The sequence below is a fragment of the Erinaceus europaeus genome, chromosome 13 (assembly GCF_950295315.1).
Source record: "Erinaceus europaeus chromosome 13, mEriEur2.1, whole genome shotgun sequence".
NCBI classification, from domain to species: Eukaryota; Metazoa; Chordata; class Mammalia; order Eulipotyphla; family Erinaceidae; genus Erinaceus; species Erinaceus europaeus.
The window spans coordinates 63,134,411-63,158,766 of NC_080174.1; the positions used below are offsets into that span (position 1 = coordinate 63,134,411).

At 43.4% G+C, this 24,356-nt stretch overlaps 1 protein-coding gene and 1 pseudogene across 1 annotated transcript; one reads left to right on the forward strand and one right to left on the reverse strand.

Moving 5' to 3' along the window:
* The first annotated feature begins 1,091 nt into the window (after positions 1 to 1,091).
* On the forward strand, positions 1,092 to 1,422 carry LOC103116253 (large ribosomal subunit protein eL42-like; annotated as a pseudogene).
* On the reverse strand, positions 1,325 to 23,851 carry MPL (MPL proto-oncogene, thrombopoietin receptor). The gene is made up of 12 exons (XM_007526111.2): positions 23,740 to 23,851; positions 23,463 to 23,595; positions 22,985 to 23,163; positions 21,606 to 21,904; positions 21,052 to 21,208; positions 19,912 to 20,038; positions 14,145 to 14,326; positions 13,841 to 13,983; positions 7,548 to 7,707; positions 7,247 to 7,343; positions 2,695 to 2,782; positions 1,325 to 2,484 (listed from the first exon to the last, which is right to left on the reverse strand). The coding sequence occupies exons 1-12, from the start codon at positions 23,837 to 23,839 to the stop codon at positions 2,206 to 2,208; spliced, it is 1,944 nt and encodes a 647-aa protein (XP_007526173.1). The 5' UTR covers positions 23,840 to 23,851; the 3' UTR covers positions 1,325 to 2,205.
* Positions 23,852 to 24,356: the final 505 nt, after the last annotated feature.

The following is a 24,356-nucleotide window of genomic DNA, read 5'->3' on the forward strand; positions in this document are numbered from 1 at the left end:
GGGAGAGAAAGATAGACACCTGCAGATCTGCTTCACCGCCTTTGAAGCAACTCCCCTGCAGGCTCCCGACTCCCCTGCAGGTGGGGAGCCCGGGGCTTGTGCTTAGAGCCATGTGTGCTTCCCGCTGCATTACCACCTGACTCCTCTGTCTCACCTTTTTAAATAAGCCTTTTATGAAACTCTTATCATTGTACCCAGCTTGAGCATGCCACCTATTTCTACCAAGACTATTGATACAGTGGCTGTGTCTGCACATAGCAAAAACAAACAACAAAAGAACAACACTTTTGAGAATGTGTATGGATGAGATGCATCATAGCCAGAATGACCCAAGTACATTTATTACAGCTATGTATGGTTTAGAGGAGAGGCTGGCGCAGGGCTAAGATGGCATAGTCCAGAAAGATTTCACTTATTTAGAAAACATTTATTGAAAAAAAACACTTATTGAAGACCTATTACCATGCACCAAATATTACTATAAGTGCTGGGGTTGTTTGGGTGTGTGTGTGTGGGGGGGGTTGTAGAAGGGAGACAAATCATGACCCTTGATATCCAGGAGTTCACAATCTGTAGCAGGATAAATACATACAAGTGGTTGTTTGCATAAGGCATTATAGGAGCTTCAGTAGAAGTCTGGCCTAGAGATAATAACTTGGGAATAGTTAACTTAAGTAAAGACCATGAGGAGTGATGGAATTGGAGACTGTGCTAAGAATGGGTTCTCAAGGTCCTGTAATGATCACAGAGTGTAAGTAATGCCAAGATCACATGAATTATGAAGGAATATTTACAATTGATCTATGAAACAGTATTCTAGATGCTGTGCTTTATGTAGATTATCTGTCATTTTCATGACTCTATGGATTTGTTATTCCTGTTTTTTAAATATTTTATTTTATTAAATATTTTTACTTATTTATTGTTGGATAGAGACAGAAATTGAGAGGGGAGGGAGACATAGGGAGACAGAGAGTCACCTGAAGACCTGCTTTGCCAGTTGTTAATTAATATTTTATTTATTTAGGGTAGAGACAGAGAGAAATTGAGAGGGAAGGGGGACTAGAGAGTGTGAGAGAGTTTTTTTGTGTATGGGTAGTGCTGTTGCAAGCACGGTGAACGTTCCTAAAACCTGTTGGACTTTCTGTAAGAAATGTGGCTAGCATCAACCTCACAAAGTGACATAGTACAAGAAGGGCAAGGATTCTTTGTATGCCCAGGGAAAAAGGCATTATGACAGGAAGCAGAGTGGCTATGGTGGACAGACTAAGCCAGTTTTAAGGAAGAAGGCTAAAACTACAAAGAAGATTGTGCTGAGGCTTGAATGTGTTGAACCCAACTACAAATCTAGCTATTAATAGAGGCAAGCATTTTGAACTTGGAGGAGATAAGAAAATAAAGGACCAAGTAATCCAGTTCTAACTTCATCTTGGATTTACTTTGAAGACAATAAAATCTTGTTGCTTTTTTTTTTTTTCAAGAAAAAATAGAGAAAGACCTATAGTGCTGCCTCACTACTTGTGAAGCTTCCCCCTTGTAAGTGAGAATTGGGGACTTGAATCCATGTCCTTGTGCATAGTAACACATGTACTCTACCAGGTATGCTACCACACAGCCCTCATTATTTCCATTTTATAGATGAGAAAACCAAGGCCCAATGATTTTTAAGTTGTTGCCCACCAAGTCTGGAAATCCAGGAATTGAACCCAGCTCTAGTTCCAGAATATATGCTGTTCACTCATATACAGAAAGCAGCAAGAGTAGATCCAGGAGAGACAGTGAGATCATGAAAGTTGAGCTAGATGAGAAATTTCAAGGAGAAATCAGCAGTTGCCATGACAAATTCCACAGAGAGCAGCTAACCTGAGTGTTAACAAGATCCCACTAGCTTTTACAATGAGATCTGAGTTGAACTTTGCCAGAGCAGTTTCACTAGCAATGTGGTACTAGGGGGAATAACTGAAGTAGTTTAAGAGCAAATAAGAAGTAGAGATTTGTAGTTTTGATGTGAAAGAGGAGAATGAAGGAACAAGTTAGAAGAACTTAGTCAAATGAACCTAAGGAGACATCCTAGATGCAAGCAGTACTGAAAGATCAGTGTTATGAAGTCTAGCTATAAAGAGAGGGGAGTGAGGTCTGAGATATTTATGTTGGGTGTGTGTGGGTGGTGGTGAGTAGGAAGGTTCAGAAGAGAGGTCTAAGGACTTAGAGCTGTCCAGGGTACTGGGAGTGAGGGGACTGCCAGCAGCTTAGTGGTAAGTAGGAATGGTTGGCTATGTGAGTGGTGCAGTAGGACCCAGACTCAGCTGTGAGTGGGCACACAGTCAGAGGCATGGTCTCCAGGCAAGAAGGCTGCAGTCCTCTGTAGTCCATCTTGGCTTGGGAAGAACACAGGGGCAAGGGGCTCTTCTCTGTGGACTTAGGTAGAATTTCCAGGAGGCTGGGTTCCACTTCTTCATAGGCATCTGAGATGGAAGCCTTGGGCTGAGAGATGTGGAGGGAGAGGGGTCTGGATTAGAGCAGATCATGTGGGTGAGGGACCTGTATTGTGTAGGAAGGAGGGTGTTGGTGGGAGGTAGGATCCAGGGATGATATACTGGTGGACAAGGGTCTTGAAAAAACTGTGTTAGGGAACAAGGATCCAGCTCTAGGTAGGACTGACTGTTGGTAGGTGGGAGAGGGAAGTGTACTCACCGGACTCAGAGCTGCAGTGTCCCTAAGGTACTGGCCTAGAACCCGGTGCAGGTCTGGTAGTGAGGGCCACAGGGCATGCCTCAGGCTCCTTAGAAGAGGAGAAGAGAAAAGAAGGAAGAGAAAGAAACAGTTTCTTTGGAATGAGCTGAGATTGAATACAGGAGCACTGAGGTGGGACAGGAAGGCAGCAAGTTTTGGAGAGGTAGTCAAAGTAATAAGACAAAGTGGAGAAGTTTAGGTGAAAAAGCAACTGTGTGGGAGGAAAGTCCCTTGGGAGGTTAAAAAATCAGATGGTGCAGATTTTTATGGAACATCCTTGCTTCAGGGCCCTTCTGTTTTCCAAGTTCTCTGCTGTATCACTACATTTGTTCCCTTACTTCATTTAGTTCTTTGTTGGAATATCATTTGATGAGATGCCTTCTCTGATTGTCCTGTCTGAAATAGGACACCTTCTTTCTCAATCACTCACTATCTCCTGCTCTACTTTAATTGTCTTTATTGCAATGACTATATTTACCATATTATTATATATTCAATTATGTTTGTCTCATTTCACTAGAATGTAAGCTCCCTGAGAATGAAAAGTTTGTCTATTTCCTCACTCCTGAATCTTCAGTGTCTGGCCCATAGGAGGTGACCAAGAAATTATGAATTTACTCATGATTGAATGAAGGAAGAGAACTAGAGGGGATTAAGTATTAAGTTACCCAGGAAGGTGGTATATCTGGGAAGAGTATGGATTAAGGTATATTGGAGGAATCACCTTTCCTTTTCTTTCTTTCTTTGTTTCTTTCTTTCTTTGTTTCTTTCTTTCTTCTTTCTTTTAGTGAGAGAGAGAGCGAGCGAGCGAGCAATGGAGAGTGCTAGACTAGAGCATATGTGATGCCAAGGTTTGAGCCCAAGACTTCACATATACAGGGCATAAACTCTACTACTGAGAATCCTTTCTCTTCTTCAGTCACATGAGCCTCCAATTATTTTATTTATATATTTTCCATTACTGTTATTGTTATGTTTACCAGAGTACTGCTGTACTCTGGTTTATGATGGTGGGGGATTGAATCTGGGATTTTAGGCCTCAGATATAAAAGGATTTTTGCATAACCATTATGTTATCTCCTCCTCCCTTCGACTTATTTTGTTAAAGATGTAATTTATTGCTTAAGAAGACTTTATTTATTAACATGAGCTAGGGTGGGGATGTGGAGAAAGAGAGAATCAGAGCATTGATACTGGGGATCTAACTCAGTAACTCATATTTGCAAATCCAATGTTCTAGCCACTGTACAACCTCCCAGGCCACCCAAACCTCAGATCTTTAGTATCATACCTCCACACATATCAGCTTTAACTGAACAACATTTTTATTATTTACATAATTTTACTCATATCTCTCCAGGGAAAGAGGAATGACCTAGCTGGTGAATTACAGAAAAGGACTGAGTGTGCCTGATACGGCAGGACCACTTCCCTTTTCTCTCCTAACTTTTTTTTCCCCTGGGCTGAGCTATCTGCTTAGAATCTACATTCCAGTTTTCTTTTTCTTCCTTTTAAAATTTTTTTAAAAAATTATCTTTATATATTGGATAGAGACAGCCAGAAATCAAGAGGGAAGGAGGGTAATAGAGAGGGTGAGAGACAGAGAGACACATGCAGCACTGCTTCACCATTTGCAAAGCTTTCCCACTGTAGGTGGGGACTGGTGGCTAGAACTTGGGTCCTTGCGCATTGTAACATGTGTACTCAACCAGGTGCACTACTGCCCCCCCCCCGCTTTCTTATATGTATAATCAAGTTAAACGTTCAAATAAAGACACGCGTAAGTTGAGACAAGAGCTTAAAATAAGAGGCATCTGACCTAAAAGACTGCATGAAGGACTTGTCTTCTGAGTTGATTTTTCAAGAATCAAAAGATACTACTACTGATGAGTCAAGGTTGTATGGATGCTATCTTAAAAAAAGAAAAAGAAGGAGTCAGGCGGTAGCGCAGCAGGTTAAGTGCAGGTGGCTCAAAGCGCAAGGACCTGTGTAAGGATCTGGTTTGAGGCCCCAGCTCCCTCTCTGCAGGGGAGTAGCTTCACAAGTGGTAAAGTAGGTCTGCAGGTGTCTGTCTTTCTCTCCCCCTCTCTGTCTTCCGCTCCTCTCTCCATTTCTCTCTGTCCTATTCAACAACATCAATAACAATAATAGTAACTACAACAATAAAAACAACGGGCAAAAAAAAGGAATAAATAAATAAATATTTAAAAAAAAGAAAATTACGGGCAGGGGGTAGATAGCATAATGGTTATGCAAAGAGACTCTCATGCCTGAGGCTCTGAAGTCTCAAGTTCAATCCCCCCTGCACCACCATAAGCCAGAGATCATCAGTGCTCTGGTAAATAAAATAATTAAATAAAAATAATTTTAAAATGCCTTAAAAAAATTAAATTAAAAAATTGGTTATTGGGACCTGGGCAGTAGCACACCTGATTAAGTGTACATGTTACCATGTGCAAGGACCCTGGTTCAATCCCCTGCTCCCGAGGAGAAGTTTCAGGAGTGGTGAAGAGGGGCTATAGGTCTCTATCTCTCTTTCTCAATTACTCTTATTTATTTATTTATTTACTTATTTATTTTTGTCAGACCACTGTTCAGCACTCACTAGTGGTGCAGGAGATTGAATTTGGGATTTTAGAGCCTCGGGCATGAGAATCTCTTTACATAACCATTATGCTATCTACACTGGCTCCTCAATTACTCTCTATTCTATCAAATACAAGATTTAAAAAAAAGGGAAAAATGGCCACTGGGAGTGGTGGATTCCTTGTGTAGGCACTGAGCCCCAGCAATAACCCTGGTGGCAAGTAAAAAAATATATATTTATTTATTGACTAATTTATTTAGGAAATAAGGAGAGAGAGAAAGAGGGATATCTCCAGAGCATTTCTTTGGGGATTAAACTTTGACCTCATGCTTGAGAGTCCAATACCTTATCTACTATGCTACTTCCTGGGCCTGAGCATCATTTCTCCTATCTGCCTTCCAATACAAATGAAATATTCATTAATAACATTTATTTAAGATTTTTAATATATATGTATATATAGTTTTTATTTTATTATTATATATATATTTTTTTACTAGAGCACTTCTCATCTTTGGCCTAAGGTGGTGCTGGAGACTGAACCTGGTACTTTGAAGTCTCAAGTATGAGTCTCTTTATATAATCATTACGCTATCTACTCCTGCCCAAGTTTTGGTATTTGATAAGTATTGTGATGAGACTTTAAAGACCACATAAGGTATACAGAGACATATAAGGAAATCAGTGCAGGGTCAGGGAGGTAGCACAGTGCACTAGAGCACATGACTTGTATGCCTGAGGACAGGTTCAGGTTCTATACCCTGCATTACCATATGCCAGAGATGAGCAGTGTTTTGCTCTTCATCTCTCTCTCTCTCTCTCTCTCTCTCACACACACACACACACACACATACACAAACACACTTATTATTTTTAAATAAGAACCCTTTTGTCATTGTTGTGACTTCACTGCTCTGGGTCAACTTTTTTCAGATCTATCTTATTTATCTATCTATCAAGACAGCACAGCACGCATGCTTCCTCCAATGCAGTGTGTGTGTGGGAGGGGTGGAGGTAGGGTCAGGCTCAAACCTGGGTAGTGTGCTTGACAAAACAAGCACATTGTCCATTGTTGACCATAAATCTTTTCTTAAAAGCAAAAGAGGCAATAAAATGTTACTGGTACTATGATAGGAGTCTGTATTGTGGAATTATTTTTATTCATTCATTCATTCATTCCCTTTTGTTGCATATAAACTATTTGTTTATAGTTATTATTGTTGTCGTCGTTGTTGAATAGGACACAGGAGGGGAAACCAGAGGGGGAGAGAAAGATAGACACCTACAGACCTGCTTCACCGCTTGTGAAGCGACTCCCTGCAGGTGGGGAGCTGGGGGCTTGAACCGGGATCCTTAGGCTGATCCTTGTGCTTTGCGCCACATGCGCTTAACCCGCTGTGCTACCACCCGACTCCCTGTATTGTGGAATTCTGTACAGGGCACAGAGATAGCAGTCAGAAGGGGTGGGGAAGGGAAAGTTATTTAAAAATAAATGGGCATTAGTCATCCAGGGAGGATATTCCTCGCAGAGGGGACATTATGTGCAAAGGCACTGTGAAGTAAAGTGGCCTTTGTGGAAGAAATCAACTGTTTGGAATAGAGTGGAGGATGGTGGAAATGTTGGCTGGGAGCAGATTTTGCCCAAGGTTTGCTTGTCATTCTAGAGTCTGGACTCTATCCTGAGCAACTAATAATGAGATTTAGTGAAGAGAGGGGTCATAAGTTCATGACTGCATTTTAGAGAAGTTATTCTGATGTGAATGGAGGGAGATGAGGCTGTTAGCCTCAGATAGTGTCTGTAGGGCTGGAGAAAGGGGGCATTGTCTGAGGAAGGTTTAGGAGGTGGAATGGCTACACCACACCAAACTGGATAAGGAGGTTCCCCCCCCCTCCCCCACGGCCCATCTCCTGCCTTACTGGCGGTACCTGTAGTGCGCAGGAAACTGCCACCTCAGCAGCAACAGGCCCAGCACGGTGCTGAGACTCAACACCAGGAACAGAGCTGCCACCAAGGAGATCCAGGCTGCGGGATAAAAGCTGTCAAACTTCAGCAGCCTGGGGGCTGGAGCCCCGCCCACAGGCCCGCGGGGACCAGACTCGGGTCCCCGCCTCTCATCTCCCTGGACCAGTGGGGCCAGTGGGGGCGGAACTCACCCCCCATCCCGTGGCTCCTGCAACCCTCCATTCAGGCAGCCGCAGACTGCCTTGGCCGCAGTCCTGGCCTCACCTGTTTCGGAGGCGGTCTCCACGTTCACTGGGTCTGACCAGGCGCTCCAGGGGCCCTGGTACCTGGGGCTGTAAAGCCTGGCGCGCAGCTGTAGACGGTAGCTAGAGCGAGGCCGCAGCTCCAGGGTCTCTCCCTGAGCCCCAAGGGGCGGCTCCAGCACCTGTAGAGGATGGGCAAACAGGTGGTCAGACTCCCATGCCCCTCATCTGTTCGATCAAAATTCTGTGGCTTTGAAATCCCACAAAGAGTCTCACTGCCAGAAGCAAACACCTCCATGGAAATTTGCAAGCCTCTCCCTGTTGGCTGCCTGGCCCTGCCTGAGACATTCCCAGCTGGAGAGAATCTAGCTGTCCACATAGCTTTGTCTACTGACACAGCCCGGCCTGCACAGGGAACTACTCATCCGGACGCAAATCTGCACATGCCACAGGGATCCTGGGTCACACAGTGACCAGTACACATGAAGATCCTTCTAGAAGTGTTCCAAGTGGAGTAATGGAGAAAACTCTCTCTCTCTCTAAGCCACATATGAATCCAACTTTATACTCAGAATCAGGATTATGAGGACAGATTCCAAGCAGAGGGAATGTGTATCTTGTGTACTCTCAGGGAGACTTTATAAACCAAAAATTAATCTTTTATTAGCATTAGATATATATCCACTATATAAGTACATAGTGTGTAATCGTGACAAATTATCACTAACATTTATTTATTCATGAATGAGAATCAGAGTATCACTCTAGAACTTGTATTCCCAAGGATCGAATTCATGATCTCATGCTTGAGAGTCTAAGTTTATCCAGTAAGGCACCTCCCAGGCCACTATAAATTATTAAATGACTACTAAAGCCAATATTTATGAATTGCTTGTGATATGCCAAGCATTGAGGGGGAAACCATGTTTTTTTTTTAATTGAAAGTATGAATTTTGTTTGTTTATTTGCCACCAAGGTTATTGCTGGGGTTCGGTGCTGGCCCTATGACTCCACCACTCCCAGTAGCCATTTTTTTTTTTTGTTTTCTAATTTATATTATATAGGACAGAGAGAAATTGAGAGACAGGGAGATAGAGAGAGGGAGAGAAAGATAGACACCTGCAGACCTGCTTCACTGCTTGTAAAGCGACCACCCTGCAGGTGGGGGGGGGTTGGGGGGTGGAGGGGTGGTTTCGAGCCCTTATTCTTGCACTTGGTAATATATGTGCTTATCTGGCTGCATCACCACCTGAATCCCAAAACATGGTTTTTGATGTTTAGTAAATATACCCAAAAGAGAAGACAATAATTAGAAGTAGTTAGTGTTATAATGATTGTGTGAGGTACCCATAGGAGTGCAAAGAAGCATTTAAAAGTGAGCTGCTTGGTTGTGGGTTAAAGTGTTAAGAATGTGAATAGAGGGTATGGGAGATAACATGATGGTTATGCAAATAGACTCTCTTGCCTGCCAGGTGTCAGGTTCAATCCTGGACACCTTCACCATGATAAGCCAGAGCTGAGCAGTGCTCTGAAAAAAAAAAGGAAAGAAAGAAAGAAAAGAAAAAACTGGATGGAATGTCCTGATGATTGCACAACTAGTTGAGTGCACAAGGTTACAGTGTACAAGGACCCAGGTTCAAGCCCCACCCACCCCTGCAGTGGGAAAACTTCATGAGCAGTGTAGTGCTTCAGATGTTGCTCCCTCCCTCTTCCTTCTCAGTTTATTGCTATCTCTATCCAAAATACATAATAGAATATTAATTAAACTGTGGGTGGATATGTTGATGGCAGATGAGGCTAAGACAGTGATGGCAGAGATTTGAGGCGTGTTAGTATAATAAGCCCACTTGTTCGAAAGTTTGAGTCTGGCCTCCAGGGCATTGGAGGATGCTTTGGTGCTGTGGCTCTCTCTCTCTCTCTCTCTCTCTCTCTCTCTCTCTCTCTCTTTCTCTCTCTCTCGTTCTTGTTCCCACTCTCCTCTTTTTCCCAGAGCACTGCTTAGCTTTGGCTTATGGTGGTGCTGGCTACTGAACCTGGGATCTCAGAACTTTAGGCTTGAGTCTTTTTGCATAACTGTTATGCTCTCTCCTTGGCCCTCTTTATCTCTATCTGAAAACCTTGGTTTGCAATGGTAAAAACCCCAGTGATGACAACAACAAAACAAAAACAAAAACATCTACTTTTTGATAAATACAGGTAAAGACAAGGGAAAAGGAAGAAGAATCAAAGATGATCCAGGTTTGAGTAATTGGGTAAGTGGTGGTGCTATTGTCAGAGACAGGAAAAGAAGGAAAAGCAAGTTTGAGGAAGAAATATTGTGTGGTCCCATTTTATAAAATTCAACAATAGTCAAAATTATCAGTGGTAATTTCAGAATAATATTTACCTTGGTCAAGAGAGTTTTTATTTATTCCTTTTTGTTGCCCCTGTTTTATTGTTGTAGTTATTATTATTGTTATTGATGTCGTTGTTGTTGGATAGGACAGAAAGAAATGGAGAAAGGAGGGGAAGACAGAGAGGGAAAGAGAAAGATAGACACCTGCAGACCTGCTTCACTGCCTGTGAAGTGACTTCCCTGCAGGTGGGGAGCCAGGGGCTCAAACCGGAATCCTTACCCCGTCCTTGCGCTTTGCACCACATGCGCTTAACCCGCTGCGCTCCCCCCCCCCACTACGGATCAAGAGAGTTTAAAGAGCTCAGGGGGTGCTAGAAATAATCTATACTTTGAGTGGATTGTGGTTCCATGAATAAACCAATCAGTCATATATTCAAGTTTTGACTGCTTTACTATATGTAACTCATGTTAATAAAAATGTGAACTAAAGAGGAAAATGAAATGCTAGCTTCCATGATAGTGACCTGGGGCATGACATCTATTTAGGGCATGGAACTTGTGTACATGAGATCCTGAATTCGATAACTGGCATCACATATGCTAGAGTATGATCTAACAAATAAATCTTTAAAAAAAAAAGCTGGCATGATAACTTATCTGGATAGTGCACCTACTTTGTCATGCACGTGACCCAGGCTTCAGTCCAGTTCCTAGTGCACTGGAGATGCTGTGGTATGTTTCCCTCTTTCCTTCTGTCTCTCTCTATTTGAAAAGGGTTATCTCTGAGCTATAAAGCCCTGGTGATGTCAGAAAAAAAGTGAAGGTATGGCAAAATAGCTCAACTGGGTAGTGCGCTGCTTTGCTATGTGTATTACTCAGATTTGAGCCTGGCCCCCAATGCATAGAAGGAAGAAGCTTCAGTAATGTGGTCTCTTTCACTTTATCTCTCCCTCTATGCCTCTATTTAAAAAAAAGAAAGTGAAATGGGGAGTGGGTGCCCAGAGGTGCTATGCCTAGTTGAACACTTATGTTACTATGCTCAAGAATCTGGGTTCAAGCCTCATGCTCCCCATTTGCAGGGAGAAAGCTTCACAAGTGGTAAAGCAGTGCTACAGGTGTCTCTCTGTCTTTCTCCCTTTCTATCCCCCACCCATCAATTTATTTCTTTATCCAACAAATACATAAATAAATAAAAAATATAAAAAAGCTAAAAATCATGAAATAAGTTTAGGGAGGAAGATGAGCTTAGTTTTGGATATATAGAGTCTAAAGCACCTTGGAGGGGGGCTGGGTGGTGGTGCACCTGGTTGAACACACATGTTACATTGCTCAAGGAGTCAGGTACAAGCCCCTGGTCCCTACTTGCAGGGGGAAAACTTTCAAGTGATGAAGCAGTGCTGCAGGTGTCTCTCTGTCTTTCTCTCTCTCCTTTCCCTCTCGATTTCTGGCTGTCTTCATCTAATAAATAAATAAATAAATATAATAAAAATTTAAAAATATCTTGGAGGACTTTTAGGTAGAACAGTCTGGTAAGAAGTTGTATATAGAGGTCTGGGAGTGGATAAAGCATTGGACTCTCAGGCATTGGACTCTCAGGCATTGGACTCTCTGAATTTGATCCCTGGTGCTGCATGTGCCAGAGTGATGGTTTGGTGTTGTATGCTTTATATTCGGTTCTAGTTCTCCCCCGCCAAGAGAATTAGATCAGTCCAGTTAATTTCGCGGGCCCGCTTGGCCCCGCTCCTAGAAAACCCACCAGAGTGACAGAGTTCGGAGAGTTCGAGAGTTGCGAGAGAGAGCTGGAGGGTTACACAGTTGAAGAATTCGGAGAGTGCCAGAGTGAGAGGGTTCCTGAGTTCGATAGTAAGAGAGAGTGCTTGTGCCACGGCAAAGAGACAGCAGAGTTCTGTTTGGTTATTAGTTTGTCTTAGTTTATGAATCGTTGTTCCTGAATAAAGAAATACAGCCTCCCTGCCCAGCCGTTGTCTCCGCGTCTCTGTTACCCGCCCGTGAAGCTAACCTGCCCAGCAAGAGCCTTCCGAAATTTTAACAACAGTTTGGGTTCCTCCTCCTCCTTCCCCACTTCTGTAGCTTATACATAAACAAACAAATAACTATTCAAAAGAAGTTGTATACAGCAGCAAATGCTGGAGAGGGTGTGGGGTCAAAGGAACCCTCCTACACTGCTGGTGGGAATGTCAATTGGTCCAACCTCTGTGGAGAACAGTCTGGAGAACTCTCAGAAGGCTAGAAATGGACCTACCCTATGATCCTACAATTCCTCTCCTGAGGATATATCCTAAGGAACCCAACACATTCATCCAAAAAGATCTGTGTACACATATGTTCATGGCAGCACAATTTGTAATAGCCAAAACTTGGAAGCAACCCAGGTTTCCAACAACAGATGAGTGGCTGAGCAAGTTATGGTATATATACACAATGGACTACTACTCAGCTGTAAAAAATGGTGACTTCACCGTTTTCAGCTGATCTTGGATGGACCTTGAAAAATTCATGTTAAGTGAAATAAGTCAGAAGGATGTATATGGGATGATCTCACTCTCAGGCAAAAGTTGAAAATCAAGATCACACACACACACACACACACACACACACACACACACACACACACACACACACCACAAGTAGAACCTGAAATGGAATTGGCATATTGCACCAAAGTAAAAGACTCTGGGTTGGGGGAGGGTGGGTGGGGAGAATTCAGGTCCCAGAAGGATGACAGAGGACCTAGTGGGGGTTGTATTGTTATATGGGAAAACTGGGGAATGTTATGCATGTACAAACTATTGTATTTACTGTTGAATGTAAAACATTAATTCTCCAATAAAGAAATAATAAAAAAAGAAGAAGTTGTATAACTGTTTCTAAGAGTTTTTAAGAACTATGCTGGTTACCTTTGGGAGGATAGGGACACAGAACTTTGGTGATGGGAGCCGTGTGGTACTATACCCTGTAATTTTACAACCTTGTAACCCACTATTATTCACAAATTAACAATGAAAAAAGTTGTGTGTGTGTGTGTGTGTGTGTGTGTGTGTGTGTGTAATAAATGGGAACAAAGACAGAGGAAAACTTATATTTAGCTAATATATACTGAGCATCTTCTGTATGTTAGGTAGTATATTAGGTATTTATATATTTAATTCTTTACTGCAACTCTGAGGTAGTCAGCTTTATTCCCAGACAGCCATGGGGAAACTGAGGTTTCAAAAGTTTAGGTAATTTGCTTATGATGTATAGGCCTTTTCCCTATGGTGTCAGAATAGTAAATTTGATATTTGAATGGCTAGTTGTTAAAATGATGATGTTGAAGTGCTCACCTGTAGAAAGTATACATATTAATTTAGAGTAAAATAGTTTTTAGGACTGAACTCTAGGAAGCATTACATTTTAAAGAATGGTGGAAACTGGGGAAACAGCATAGTGGTTATGCAAAAGACTTTCATGTCTAGTAGGGGAGATAGCTTTTTGGTTGTGCAAAAAGGCTTTCATGCCTGAGGCTGCAAAGTCCCAAGTTCAGTCCCTTCCTCCACATCATCATAAACCAGATGGGGGGGGGGAAAGACTTTCATATCTGAAGCTCCCAGACCCCAAATTCAATCCCCAGCACCATCATAAACCAGAACTGAGCAATGCTCTAGTTTAAACAAATAAAACAAAGAAAGAACGATGGGAAAGGAGGGTCCAGGAGACGAGGGTGAGGTTTCGTTAGAGGTAGTATGAGACCAGGAGAGATGAGTACTTCCAAAGACAGAGAGGAGAGAATGTTTTCAGTGGACTAGGCAATAGTATCAAATGCTAAAAAGGGGCTGGGGAAATACCAGTTGAATCAGATAAACACAGAGAGACAAGTCCAAACATGAGTACATGGACACCTCCACACCTGATAACAGGTATGGCCAAACTCAGGATTATCTGTATAGTGATATCTGCAGGCATTTGTTTCTTGCCTGTACCTTCCAGTCCTGATGGCTTTCTCCTGTATATCGAAGCTGATAACAGGTATCTTGGGCTGCCCAAGAGGAGGGATGCTGCCACTTCAACTCCAGCTGCCCACTGGAGACCTCCTTCCAGAACAGGTTGGGAGTGGGGATGAGCACTGCAGGGACATCAGAGGGACTGGTGTAAGTCCTTTGGTGCATGAGACATCATATCTCCAGGGCCAAGTGTCAGATGTGATAGAATTGTGGGGCTTGGACATGGAGTTTGGTATAATAGGGGCAAAAATTATATGGCAGGAGGAAGGAAGAAACTTCTTACCAGCTTGGTGGATCCAGAAAGGTGAGCCCAGGTAGCTGTGAACAGCACCCTGGACTGTGGTCGCTTTCACGAGGATATGGATAACACTGCCATTTTGTGATTTGAAGTTGCAGCGGGAGAACTGGAAGGACTGTAATTCTGGGTTGGTTTTCTCTTCTTCACATTTCTCCCAGACAGGGTCTCTAAGAATTAGTTCCATAGAGTTATTGAATCAGATCTGTCCCAGAAACCATCCTGATACTTGCCACTTTATACGGGCAATGGCCTGTGTTAATCATAACATGACTCCTCCCTTGGACGGACTGCCAGGGTTTATTTACTCTGTCTCCGTGCCTAGTGTTTTGTTTTCTGAAGTTTGCTTTGCTGTCCATCCTCTTTCCCTTATGGAAACAATATGTGGAATTGTGACACATGCAAATGGCATTGCATATAGAGTTAAAATTTTGGTCTTTTGGGAGAATTACTTGATTTATCTTCTGCCCCAGTCTCTGCATTTGAAAAATGGGCTACCAGTACTTCAGAAGATTGTTTCACATATTTAAGAGACTTCATCTTTCTGTAGGCAAGCATCCTTATGTTTTTAACCTGTTTTCTACAGTAGTCCTCTTAGCCACTTCTACAAGTTCTGTTGCTCTAAAATTATTACATAAAAGCCTCCTAACTGGATTTTCTGCCATATTTTTCACCCCTCCCTTCAACTTGTTCTCCATATGGTTTCAAAATCTGTTTCCAAAATGCTGATCTGATAATGTCTAGAATATACCATAAGTCTTTTAAATTTAATCTTCATCACTGCCACATTATTTATTTCTTGGATTAAGGCAAATTTCAAATGGGTGATTCTTCTAGTCTTCATAACTTTACAGAGAAGTGCATTTTTTTAAAAAAAGCATGACTAATTCTACTTTAAAAATTTTTAAATCATATTTCACTTTTTAAAATTAAAAAAAATTTATCTTTATTATTTGGATAGAGATAGCCAGAAATTGAGAGGAAGAAGGAGATAAAGAGGAAGAGAGGCAGAGAGACATCTGCATCCCTGCTTCACCACTCTAAAAGCTTTCACCCTACAAGTGGGGGCTGGGGGCTTGAAGCTGGGTCCCTGCACCTTGTAAAGTGCACTCAACCAGGTGCACCACCACTCTACCCCTTTTATGCCACTTTTTAAAATTAAAATCCTTCAATAGTTCCTCATCTAACTTGGAATAAAATATCCATACTACAGCCTACTGGGATGTATATGATTTGGTTCCTCCTTATCATGGTAGTCTCATTTCCTGTGGTTCTCATACCAGTTGACCACCTTTCATGCATGAGGATTTTCCTGTTCCACAAAAGTGTCAGATCACTGCCTTTGTCCTGGATTGCTCTCTCAATCTTCAAGTGCCTTATTCTTTCTTGTCACTTTGGCCTCAGTTCACCTGTCACTGATGAAGGATGTCTCAGAATCCCTCCATCATCTATGGTGCTTCCCTTGGTGCTGTGGTGCTCAAACTTGAGGTCTTGTACATGGTAATGAATGTGCTTTACCAGGTGAGCTAGCTCCCTGTCCTATTCTTTACTTTATCATGAGATCAATGAGAAGCAGTTGAAGATTTTTTTAAAAATATTTATTTTATTTATTTATTCCCTTTTGTTGTCCTTGTTGTTTTATTGTTGTAGTTATTATTGTTGTTGTCGTTGTTGGATAGGACAGAGAGAAATGGAGAGAGGAGGGCAAGACAGAGAGGAGGAGAGAAAGATAGACACCTGCAGACCTGCTTCACCGCCTGTGAAGCGACTCCCCTGCAGGTGGGGAGCCGGGGTTCGAACCAGGATCCTTATGCCAGTCCTTGTGCTTTGCGCCACCTGCGCTTAACCCGCTGCACTACAGCCCGACTCCCGCAGTTGAAGATTTTAAAGGAGTGAATGCTATGTTCAGTTTTGAACTTCTAAAAGATCACTCCATCTCTTATGTACAGGATGGTTTGGAAGGTATGGGAGATGACCAGTCAATGAATCTTCTCAGTAAGCCAAGCAAGAGATGGTAAGGACTTGTGTTAAGGTAATCACTAGGGCAATGATGAAGAAAAGTGGAGGCTGGATAGCAGCACACCCACTAAGCACCAGAACCTGCATAAGGACCCAGGTTTGAGCCCATGCTCCCCACCTGCAGTGGGGAAGCTTCACAACCAGTAGAGCAGGTCTGCCAGTGTCTATCTTTCTCTCTTCCTCTCCTCTCTCAATTTCTCTCTGTCCTATCCAATAAAAAGAAAGAAAGGAAGAAAGAAAAGTGAAGAGATTCTGGAAATATTTGGTCGGCAAAACCAGCAAGATTTGGTTATAGACCAAAATATATGGAAGGAATAAATGGCGAGTGAAGTGTTTGAAGAAAAATCTTAATGGTCGAGGATTATCGAAGGAGACCACCTGGGACCACAACAAGACAGGACTAGAATTACTTTGGGAACCCACCAAATCACCAGAGCATCCAGGACCACAATTCTGCCCAGACCTCCAGCTCTACCCAGTTGAGAGACTTCTCTAAAGAACAAGGAATATCATAGATCACCTAAGACTGCAACAAGATGAGACTGGGAATACTCTGGGAACCCACCAAGTCACTGGTGAGTGAAAACATGTGTGGCTTATGGACAGAGAGGAGCCTAAGAAGAGATTCCTGGGGCTAAAGCCCATATCTAATCCCCAGTGGTTTGTAACAGTCTGGCAGTTTGCCAGTTGAGGAGCCACCTCCAGTCTGTTTTACCAACAAAAAGTCTGCTGAAGGGAGGAGAGGACTTCTCTAAGACTCCCCAAATGCAACTATGAATCTTCACTTGGTACTGTCCTCAGAGGCTGGAGCAGCAGGGGGAGACCCTGTGCTGACATGGCAAGAGGGGCAGGAAACTGACTAGGACACTCAGGAGAAGATCTACACTCTGGTGGTGTAGCAGTGGGGCTGTCTAGTGGGAGCCTTTCCACATTGTTCTACTGATGAAAACATGGTGAGTAATTGCTTTAGAACCTACTGACTATAAAAGGGACTTGTTCAGAAACTCACAGGGCCTAGCTTGACAGAGAAGCTGAATTGATCCAGGAGCTTTGGATAGTTGAGGTGTGGGAGTCTCTTTGCATAACTACTGTGCTATCTCTCCCCCACCCTGCTTTATCTTTTGGTGAGGATTGAGAGATTAAGCTAAAAAAACCTGCGTATAGCTACTATAGCCTACAAGGAAGAAAAAGAACAAAAGAGACTTTAACAGCCACTGTGCTTCAACTCAGGGATTGAGATAACATTGAAACAACTGTTAATTTCCACAACTTTGAACTCTTTAAGTACCTTACTTAGACACAATCCAGGCAAGAGTGATCAGTGGACTGAAAAGTACTGAGAGAAGGATCTCATAACACACTATAATAATGGTTAAATAAAGGAGAAACTTTGGAGAAATGAACCAGGATAAAAGTCCAGCTAAAAGCCTCCCAAAGGTAAAAGCACAGAAGAATGAGATCAACATCTCATTCTAGCTAGCTGAGGAATTAGTCACAGGAGTGAGGAAAGAGTTTGAAAGAATTGTCATCAGAAATGCAGAAACAGGGAGTCACGTTAAGTGCACATGGTGTAGTAAGTTAAGTGCACATGGTGCAAAGCGCAAGGACCAGCGTAAGGATCCCTGTTCGAGCCCCCAGCTTCTCACCAGCAGGGGAGTTGATTCACAAGCAGTGAAGCAGGTCTGCAGATGTTTGTCTTTCTTTCCCCCTCTATGTCTTCCCCTCCTGTCTCCAATTCTCTCTGTCCTATCTAACAACAATGATAACAATAATAACTACAACAATAAAACAATAAGGGCAACAAAAGGGAATAAATAAATAAAAAAAAATTTTTTTAAATGCAGAAACAACAAATGAGACTCTGAAAGAAAGCACTATCTCGAAGTAATTAAAGAGCTGAAAGCTGAGCTAAGAGCACAACTAGATGAACAAACTAATACAGTATCAGAATAGGGTAACAGAATAGTGAGCTACAGAAAACAACAGAGGGGAGAGAGAACAGAATAAATGAGGCAGAAAACAGAATTAGGAAGATAAAGGATGAATTAGAGAAAACTAAGAAAGAAGTAAGAGATCTCAAAAAGAGACAAAGAGATACTGAAAACAACAACAAAGACATCAAGACACATCATATTTAGAATGAAAAGGAATAGGATAAAGAAAGGATCCTGAAGGCTGCAAGAGGAAAACAAGGTCACTTACAGAGGAAAACCGTAAGATTAGCAGCATATTTCTCCACACAAACACAACAGGCCAGAAGAGAATGGCAAGATATCTGTCGAGTGCTCAATGAGAAAGTCTTTCAACCAAGACTACTGTATCCTCCTAGACTGTCATTCAAAGTATATGGAGACATAAAAACCTTCTCAGACAATCAACAAGGAACCTACTATCACCAAGCCTGCCCTGCAAGAAGTTCTGAAAGGTTTCCTATAAACAACCAGATCACCGTATACATGCCATATATCAGAACACTCTAAACATCTATGATAATGGCATTAAAATATCTTTAATCTATAATATCAATAAACGTCAATGGCCTGAATTCACCTATTAAAAGGCACAGAGTAGGAAGATGGATCAGAAAACACAACCCAACCATATGTTGTCTGCAGGAATCCCACCTAACTCAACAAGACAAACACAGACTCAAAGTGAAAGGATAGAAAACTACCATATAAGCCAATGGACCACAAAAAACGGGCAGGAATAACTATGTTCATATCTGACATATGATAGACCTTAAAATAAATAAAATTTAAAAAGATAGGGATGGACAATACTTAGTGCTCAGCGGAGCAATAAATCAAGAGGACTTAATGATTATCAACATCTATGCACCCAAGGAGAGGCCATTTAAATACATCAAACATCTACTGAAAGAGCTACAGTAATATATTAACAGCAACACAGGACTTCAACACCCCACTCTCTCAACTTGACAGATCACCCAGGCAGAAAATAAAGAAATGAAGGAGCTAAAAGAAGAGATGAATTAACTAGAAGTATTGGACATTTTCATAGTAAAAGTTGGTGATTTCACTGTTTTCAGCCCATCTTGGATGGAGCTTGAAGAAATCATGTTAAGTGAAATAAGTCAGAAACAGAAAGATGAATATGGGATGATCTCATTTCACAGGCAGAAGTTGAAAAACAAGATCAGAAGAGAAAACACTAAGCAGAACTTGGAATGGAGTTGGTGTATTGCACCAAAGTAAAAGACTCTGGGGTGGATGGAGTTCAGGTCCTGAAACAGGATAGCAGAGGACCTAGTGGGGACTGTATTGTTGTGTAGAAAAATGAGAAATGTTATGCATGGACAAATTACTGTATTTACTATCAACTGTAAAATATTAATCCCACAATAAAGAAATTAAAAAATAAAAATTAAAAAAAGAAAAATCTTAATGGTCAAGAGAAGTTTTGATTAGATTTAATAGCTAATAGAGAGTTGCAGTACACATTTAAGTAAAGGACAGTCATGCGAAGTTTAAATTTAACAAAGGCTATTCTGTCAGCTGTATGGAGGATAAATTAGAGGTGAATGAGACTATAGGTGGTTGTGATGGTCCAGGTAACATGATTAATACTGAACTAAACATTCCAAGGCATTCCCAGTGGGAATAGAGAGCAAAATAGCGAGGGGAGCAAAAAGGACCAAACAACTTCTCCCTTCTTTCTACAAGATTTTCCCTCTCTCTCATGACATTAACTCAAGTGGTAGTTTAATCTTCACCTCTCTCGGATGCAGCACCATGTTCTGCTGTGGTGGAAGAAGCCTTGGGAGCTAGCATGGTCTTGCTGCCGCCACTGACAGGTGACATTCTTCAGGTCCAGAGTAAAGCACTGAAGTCCAATCTCCTCTGAGGTCAAAAAAGAAGGTCTCATCAGGACCTGTGGGCTCTTACTCTATAGCATGTCCAGGTCAACTATACACACATCACTCATGACATTACTCCTCCCCCTCCTCTGTTGCCCTGTCCAGCGGTAAGTTTGACTTCATAAAGAAGGATGATTAACTTCCCAGAATGTCCATATCCAACCCAGGCCTTACCTTCTTTCCTTCCTTCCTTCCTTCCTTCCTTCCTTCCTTCCTTCCTTCCTTCCTTCCTTCCTTCCTTCTCTTTCTTTCTTTTCTTTCTTTCTTTCTTTCTTTCTTTCTTTCTTTCTTTCTTTCTTTCTTTCTTTCTTTTTTTCATTTTATTTGACGGGACAGAGAAAAATTGAGAGGGCATGAGAGATAGAGATGGAGAGAGAAAGATTCTAATTCACTATATGTGAAGCATCCCTGCTGCAGGTTAGGAGCAGGGGCTTGAACTATGTGTTCACTGGGTGTGAACTATGTGTTCTTAACCAAGTGTATCACTGCCCGGTCCTTTCTTTCTCTTATTTCTTCTTCTTCTTCTTTTTTTAAATTCCCATTTTTTCTCTTTTATTTGACAGGACAGAGAGAAATTGAGAGGATAAAGGTATATAGAGAGGCAGAGGGGGAGGGAGGGAGGAAAGGAGAGAGAGAGAGGGATAGAGAGAAAGAGAGAGAGAGAGAGAGAGAGAGAGGCAATTATAGACCTGTTTTATCCTTTTTGAGGCTTTCCACCTGCAGGTGGGGAGGGGGGCTTGAATCTGGGTCCTTGTGGATGGTAATGTGTGCACTCAACTAGGTATGCCACCACTCATACCCTCTCTGTTTCTTTTTAAAATAATCAATTAAATATTAAATTTTTGAAGAGGGATGGGGAGGAAGTACAAGTGCACTCTAGGATATGTAGGGATCAAACTCAGGGCTTGATGCTTGCAAGTAAAAGACTCTGCCACTGTGCTACCTCCCAAGTTGCTCTGCCCATCATTTCATAACATTTTTTTTTTCTTTACTCACCTGCATCCCGGGGCAGGCCCACACTCACAGGGAGGGACCAAGGCCCCCAGGAGCCATGGAGAGAGACACCATCTGGTTGGCTACGTATCTGCAGCCAGTAAAAGTTACCAGGCTTAAGTCCAGAGAGGAGGCAGCTTCCACCCTTCACTGGCAGAGCCTTGGGAACAGAATCCCAGCTTCAGAATCTAGGCCGACAGTTCAGCCTAGACAGCCTCCATCTCTTTTATTGGAAGCCCCCCATGCATGCCTGTGGAGATACCCTCAGTTCCTGACTGGGTAGATAAGTGTGCAGCCTTGAGGCTAGGACAGTGGGTTTCAGATGTTTGGGAGCTCTTAGGGAAATCCCCATTAATTTGGAAGCCCAGAACTCTCAGCTTTGTTGATCTGAGTGATCCAAAGTGGGGGATTCTTAAATCGACATGATGCCTGATCATGCCCATACTAGTCCCCAAGGCCCAACCCAGCCTGGAACTCCCAAAGTATTGCCTGTCCTTGCTTGGGTCAAAATGGGGTAGGGAGTAGAAGATAGAAGGTGGAGTAGAAGACCAGGATACTTCTCTGGTTGGGGCGGTCTGCTCTGCTCCATCCTGTTGAGGCATCATGGGCTGAGTACAGGGAGGCTGATCCAGAGCTGCAATTTGGTTTGGCTTCTGCAGAACCGGGCAGCAGGTTTCTGTGGACAGGAGCTGCACAACTGTGGGACCAGTGAAGTTTCCAGGACCCTTGAGACCATATCGGAGTTCATGTCTCAGGAAATCACTGATATCGGGGGCTGGGGCCTCCCAGCTGATCTGAAGTTCCCCTGGCCGGCTCCCACCCATGGCCTTGATGACACTGGGGGGAGCAGGCAGGCCTGAGGGCAAGATAAGGCACATCAGAACTCTCTGGGTAGCACCACCTATAGTTCCATTATGGGGTAAGAAGAGGGGTGTTGGAGGTTGGACTAGGGATAGCTCCTGGGTATGTATATATTTGAATAGAGACAGAGAGAAATTGAGAGGAGGGTGAGATAGAGAGGGAGAGAAAAAGAGAGACACCTGAAGCCTTGTGTCACCACTTGTGAAGCTTCTCCCCTGCAGGTGGGGACCAGGGGCTTGAACCCTGGTCCTTGAGCACTTAGTGTTTGTGCTTAACTAGGTGTGCCACTGCCTGGGCCCAGATCCTGGGTTCTAAAAGGACACAGGCTATGACTCAGCTGGAAGGTAGGGCAGGAAGAAATGCTCCCTATCCTATCCTATCCTATCCTATCCTATCCTATCCTATCCTATCCTATCCTATCCTATCCTATCCATCTTCTCCCCCACTCCATCACCAGAGTTATCACTGGGGCTTGGTACCTGCACCATGAATCTACCACTTGTGGAAAACTTTTCTCCTCCTCTTCCTTCTTCTTTTTATTTGATAGGACAGAAAGAAATTGAGAGGAGAGAGGGAGGTAGAGAGGGAGGTAGAGAGGGAGAAGGAAAGAGAGAGGGACAGACAGATCCACAGCACCAATTCTTTACTCCTGAAGCTTCCCCTTGAAGGTGGGAACTGGGGGCTTGAACCAGGGTCCTTGTATATGGTAATGTGTATGCTTAAACCCCCCTTCCTGTTCTTTACTTCCTGTTCTTACTGTAGGCTGTTAGACTCAGTGCCCCTCAAAAGCAGGAATCTTTTTCCACCTCTGCATCCTGCTCAGCACACAGTATGTATTTCATAACTACTGAATGGATGATAAATGTATGGGTTAATGAGGGGAGGGTGGGAGAATATCTGGTCTGAAATGGAATCTAGCTGTGGATGGCAGGGGGCTGAGAAGGATGACAGAGGTGCCTCTGGGATGACAGTGAAGAAGGGCATTTACACTGACCAGCAAGAACACAGACCAGCCTGGCCATATAAGCTGGCCTTGGGACAACTCACAGAGGGACTGGCGTGGGAGGAGGCTTACCCACACTGTCCACAAAAAGCACCCGCTGCATCACAGTCTGGTTGAGGAATGCATTCTTCACCCAGAGGTGCAGTGGGAAGAAGAGGCGCACTTCATCCTGGACTGGGAACTGGCATACATATCGGGCTCCAAAAGGGGGCACACTCTGGGAACTTAGAGGGCAAGCTCGGGGCATCTCTCTGTGGGCAGAGGAACAGACTATCATACTTGCATAGCCTCTGTGCCCGACCCTGAGGACCCAGGACTGGGCCCAAGACCAACTTCTAGTTCCACTACTTTCAGGAGCTGGATTAGCTGGTATGTAGGGGTTGGGGTTGCACCCACATGGATTCCCAGCACATCTGCTTATTGAAGAGCCACTCCATGGCAGGTCCATGCAGTAGTCCTGTGATGGGACCAAAGCAGGGAGTCTACTGGAGCAGGCACAGCTGAGCTAAGTACAGGACAGATCTAAGATGGGCCATAGCCCAGTACATACCCTGGGTAGGCATACAGCAACTGATATGTTCCATTGGGTGCTGCCTCTTCCTCATCCCAGAAGCAAGTGAGGTCCTCAAATGTCCGAGAGAAACAGTGCAGGGGCTCTGAGTTCGAGACCAGCAGGGAGGCATCTGAAGAACAGCTGGCACATTGGGCTCTGCATCCTCTCAGGCATGTTTATGAGCAAGAGGGAACCGATACGGACTTCCTACCTGCAACCCTCCCAGGACTTCCCCTTCCTGTTAGATGTGGTCTCCACCCTCCACACATCTCACCTTGGCTGGTGACTTGTGCCAGGTTTTGGGGGGCCAGGAGGAAGCAAGAGGTGACCAGGAGGAGGCAGAAGGTAGCCACCAAGAGGGACCAGGAGGGCATCTTCTCAGTGCTGTGTGCCTGCCTTAGCCCATCCTCCCTTCAGGAAGCCGGGCCCCAATCCCCTCCCGGGCCAGCCCCTCAGGTTCCTGTCAGATACAACCCCACGTCCTGTCCCTGTCTCTGCTGCTGTGGGGCCCATCCAGACCACACTGGGGCCAGGGGCCAGGGGAGGGGGAGTTGATTGGGCAGGAGAGCAGGAGGCATGTGTAAGAAAGGATATGGACCTTTTGGTAGGAGGAAAATGGGGTTATATTTTTGACCACGTACCAAAGGAAGATCAGGCCTCTGTGTGCATCTCTGCGAACTATCAGAGAGGGCTGTAATGCCAGCAACATTTACTAAGAAACTACTTTGTGACCACGTCAAACACAGACTAGTACAGTGAACTCCCATAAAAGTCTTATGATTGCCACTACAGGGATGTGGAAAACAAGACACAGAGAAGTTAAAGATTTGTCCAAGATCACATATCCACTAAGAGAGAAAGCTCAGGAGGTCAGGCTGCAGAAACCAAATA

What these genes read in the sequence shown, in the direction of transcription:
- MPL (XM_007526111.2), bottom strand. Translation starts at nt 23,839, where the DNA reads ATGCCCTCCTGGTCCCTCTTGGTGGCTACCTTCTGCCTCCTCCTGGTC. An exon ending in TGGTGCTGCATCCGAGAGAG is followed by an intron (nt 14,327 to 19,911) that starts GTGAAGATTAAA and finishes ACTAATTCTTAG; the next exon opens with AGACCCTGTCTGGGAGAAAT. An exon ending in TTTCTGGATCCACCAAGCTG is followed by an intron (nt 13,984 to 14,144) that starts GTAAGAAGTTTC and finishes ATGTCCCTGCAG; the next exon opens with TGCTCATCCCCACTCCCAAC.